This window comes from Oncorhynchus mykiss, chromosome 19 (assembly GCF_057628025.1).
Source record: "Oncorhynchus mykiss isolate SJ-2025 chromosome 19, ASM5762802v1, whole genome shotgun sequence".
NCBI lineage: Eukaryota > Metazoa > Chordata > Actinopteri > Salmoniformes > Salmonidae > Oncorhynchus > Oncorhynchus mykiss.
Genome location: NC_143040.1, coordinates 1,850,001 through 1,852,500, shown reverse-complemented (window position 1 = coordinate 1,852,500; position 2,500 = coordinate 1,850,001). Strand labels below are relative to the sequence as shown.

General features: G+C 43.3%; 1 protein-coding gene across 2 annotated transcripts in view; it reads left to right on the top strand.

The window, feature by feature from the left end:
* The window catches only part of LOC149974630 (ubiquitin-like modifier-activating enzyme 6), a 49,045-nt gene that overhangs the window by 25,983 nt on the left and 20,562 nt on the right, over positions 1–2,500 (top strand). For both annotated transcript variants that reach the window (XM_090209777.1, XM_090209778.1), the window contains exon 22: positions 1,864–1,944. In XM_090209777.1, the coding sequence (XP_090065903.1) occupies positions 1,864–1,944 (81 nt within the window). The remainder of the gene's footprint in view (positions 1–1,863; positions 1,945–2,500) is intronic.

Here is a 2,500-nt window from a genome sequence, read left to right as displayed (position 1 = left end):
TGATAGGACTAATCTAACTGGTTGTTATAGAACACACCATCCAATGGGACAAGGGCCAAGGTGATAGGACTAATCTAACTGGTTATTATAGAACACACCATCCAATGGGCAAGGGACAAGGTGATAGGACTAATCTAACTGGTTATTATAGAACACACCATCCAAGGGCCAAGGTGATAGGACTAATCTAACTGGTTATTATAGAACACACCATCCAATGGGACAAGGTGATAGGACTAATCTAACTGGTTATTATAGAACACACCATCCAATGGGACAAGGTGATAGGACTAATCTAACTGGTTGTTATAGAACACACCATCCAATGGGACAAGGGCCAAGGTGATAGGACTAATCTAACTGGTTATTATAGAACACACCATCCAATGGGACAAGGTGATAGGACTAATCTAACTGGTTATTATAGAACACACCATCCAATGGGACAAGGTGATAGGACTAATCTAACTGGTTATTATAGAACACACCATCCAATGGGCAAGGGACAAGGTGATAGGACTAATCTAACTGGTTATTATAGAACACACCATCCAAGGGCCAAGGTGATAGGACTAATCTAACTGGTTATTATAGAACACACCATCCAAGGGACAAGGTGATAGGACTAATCTAACTGGTTATTATAGAACACACCATCCAAGGGCCAAGGTGATAGGACTAATCTAACTGGTTATTATAGAACACACCATCCAAGGGACAAGGTGATGGGACTAATCTAACTATGTTCCATTCTAATATGGAGGGTTGTAGAATATGTTGAGGACAACACCCTGAACACAGCTTCTACCCCCGAGCCATAAGACTGCTGAACAATTCATCAAATGGCCACCCGGACTATTTACACGTCTTTGTACACTGCTGCTACTCGCTGTTTATTATCACTTTACCCCCTACCTACATGTACAAATTACCTCGACTAACCCGTACCCCCGCACATTGATTCGGTACCGGTACCCCCTGTATACAGCCTCCACATTGATTCGGTACCGGTACCCCCTGTATACAGCCTCCACATTGATTCGGTACCGGTACCCCCTGTATACAGCCTCCACATTGATTCGGTACCGGTACCCCCTGTATACAGCCTCCACATTGATTCGGTACCGGTACCCCCTGTATACAGACTCATTATTATTATTATTTAGTGTTACTTTTTATTAGATTTTTTACTTTAGTTTATTTAGTAAATATTACATGATAACCTGTTGTATTTGGCGCACGTGACAAATAACATTTGATTTGATTTTGATTTGTTCTCTCTCTCTACCTTTCCGTCTCTCTCTCTCTCTTTCCGTCTCTCTCTCTCTCTCTCTCTCTGTCTCTCTCTCTCTCTCTCTCTCTCTCTCTCTCTCTCTGTATCTCTCTCTCTTTCTCCCTCTATCTCTGTATCTCTCTCTCTGTATCGCTCTCTCTTTCTCCCTCTATCTCTGTATCTCTCTCTCTGTATCTCTCTCTCTTTCTCCCTCTATCTCTGTATCTCTCTCTCTGTATCGCTCTCTCTTTCTCCCTCTATCTCTCTCTCTCTCTCTCTCTCTCTCTCTCTCTCTCTCTGTCCTCTCTCTCTCTGTCCTTTCTCTCTCTCTCTCTCTCTCTCTCTCTCTCTCTGTCTCTCTCTCTCTCTCACTCTCTCTCTCGCTCTCTCTCTCTCTCTCTCTCTCTCTGTCCTCTCTCTCCCTTTCCGTCTCTCTCTCTACCTTTCCGTCTCTCTCACTCTCTCTCTTTCTGTCTCTCTCTCTTTCTCTCCTCTCTCTTTCTCTCCTCTCTCCCTTTCTGTAATTCTCTCTCTCTCTCTCTCACTCCACTCTCTCACTCCACTCTCTCCCTCTCTCTCTCTGTCTGTAGTTTGAGAGTGCGTTTGCCCACAAGCCCACCATCTATAATATGTTTTGGCAGACCCACTCCTCTGCAGAAGCCGTCCTACAGGTAGGAACAGCTTCTTCTCATGACTCGGGTTGCAAAGTTCCCATAACTTTCCCTAAATGTTCAGCTTTTTCCAGAAATCCTGGTAAATTAACACTGAGGTGTGGGACAGACAGTAAATTAACACTGAGGTGTGGAACAGACAATAACAGACAGTAAATTAACACTGAGGTATGGGACAGACAGTAACAGACAGTAAATTAACACTGAGGTGTGGAACAGACAATAACAGACAGTAAATTAACACTGAGGTATGGGACAGACAGTAACAGACAGTAAATTAACACTGAGGTGTGGAACAGACAGTAACAGACAGTAAATTAACGCTGAGGTATGGGACAGACAGTAACAGACAGTAAATTAACACTGAGGTGTGGAACAGACAGTAACAGACAGTAAATTAACGCTGAGGTATGGGACAGACAGTAACAGACAGTAAATTAACACTGAGGTGTGGAACAGACAGTAACAGACAGTAAATTAACACTGAGGTGAGGGACAGACAGTAAATTAACACTGAGGTGTGGGACAGACAGTAACAGACAGTAAATTAACACTG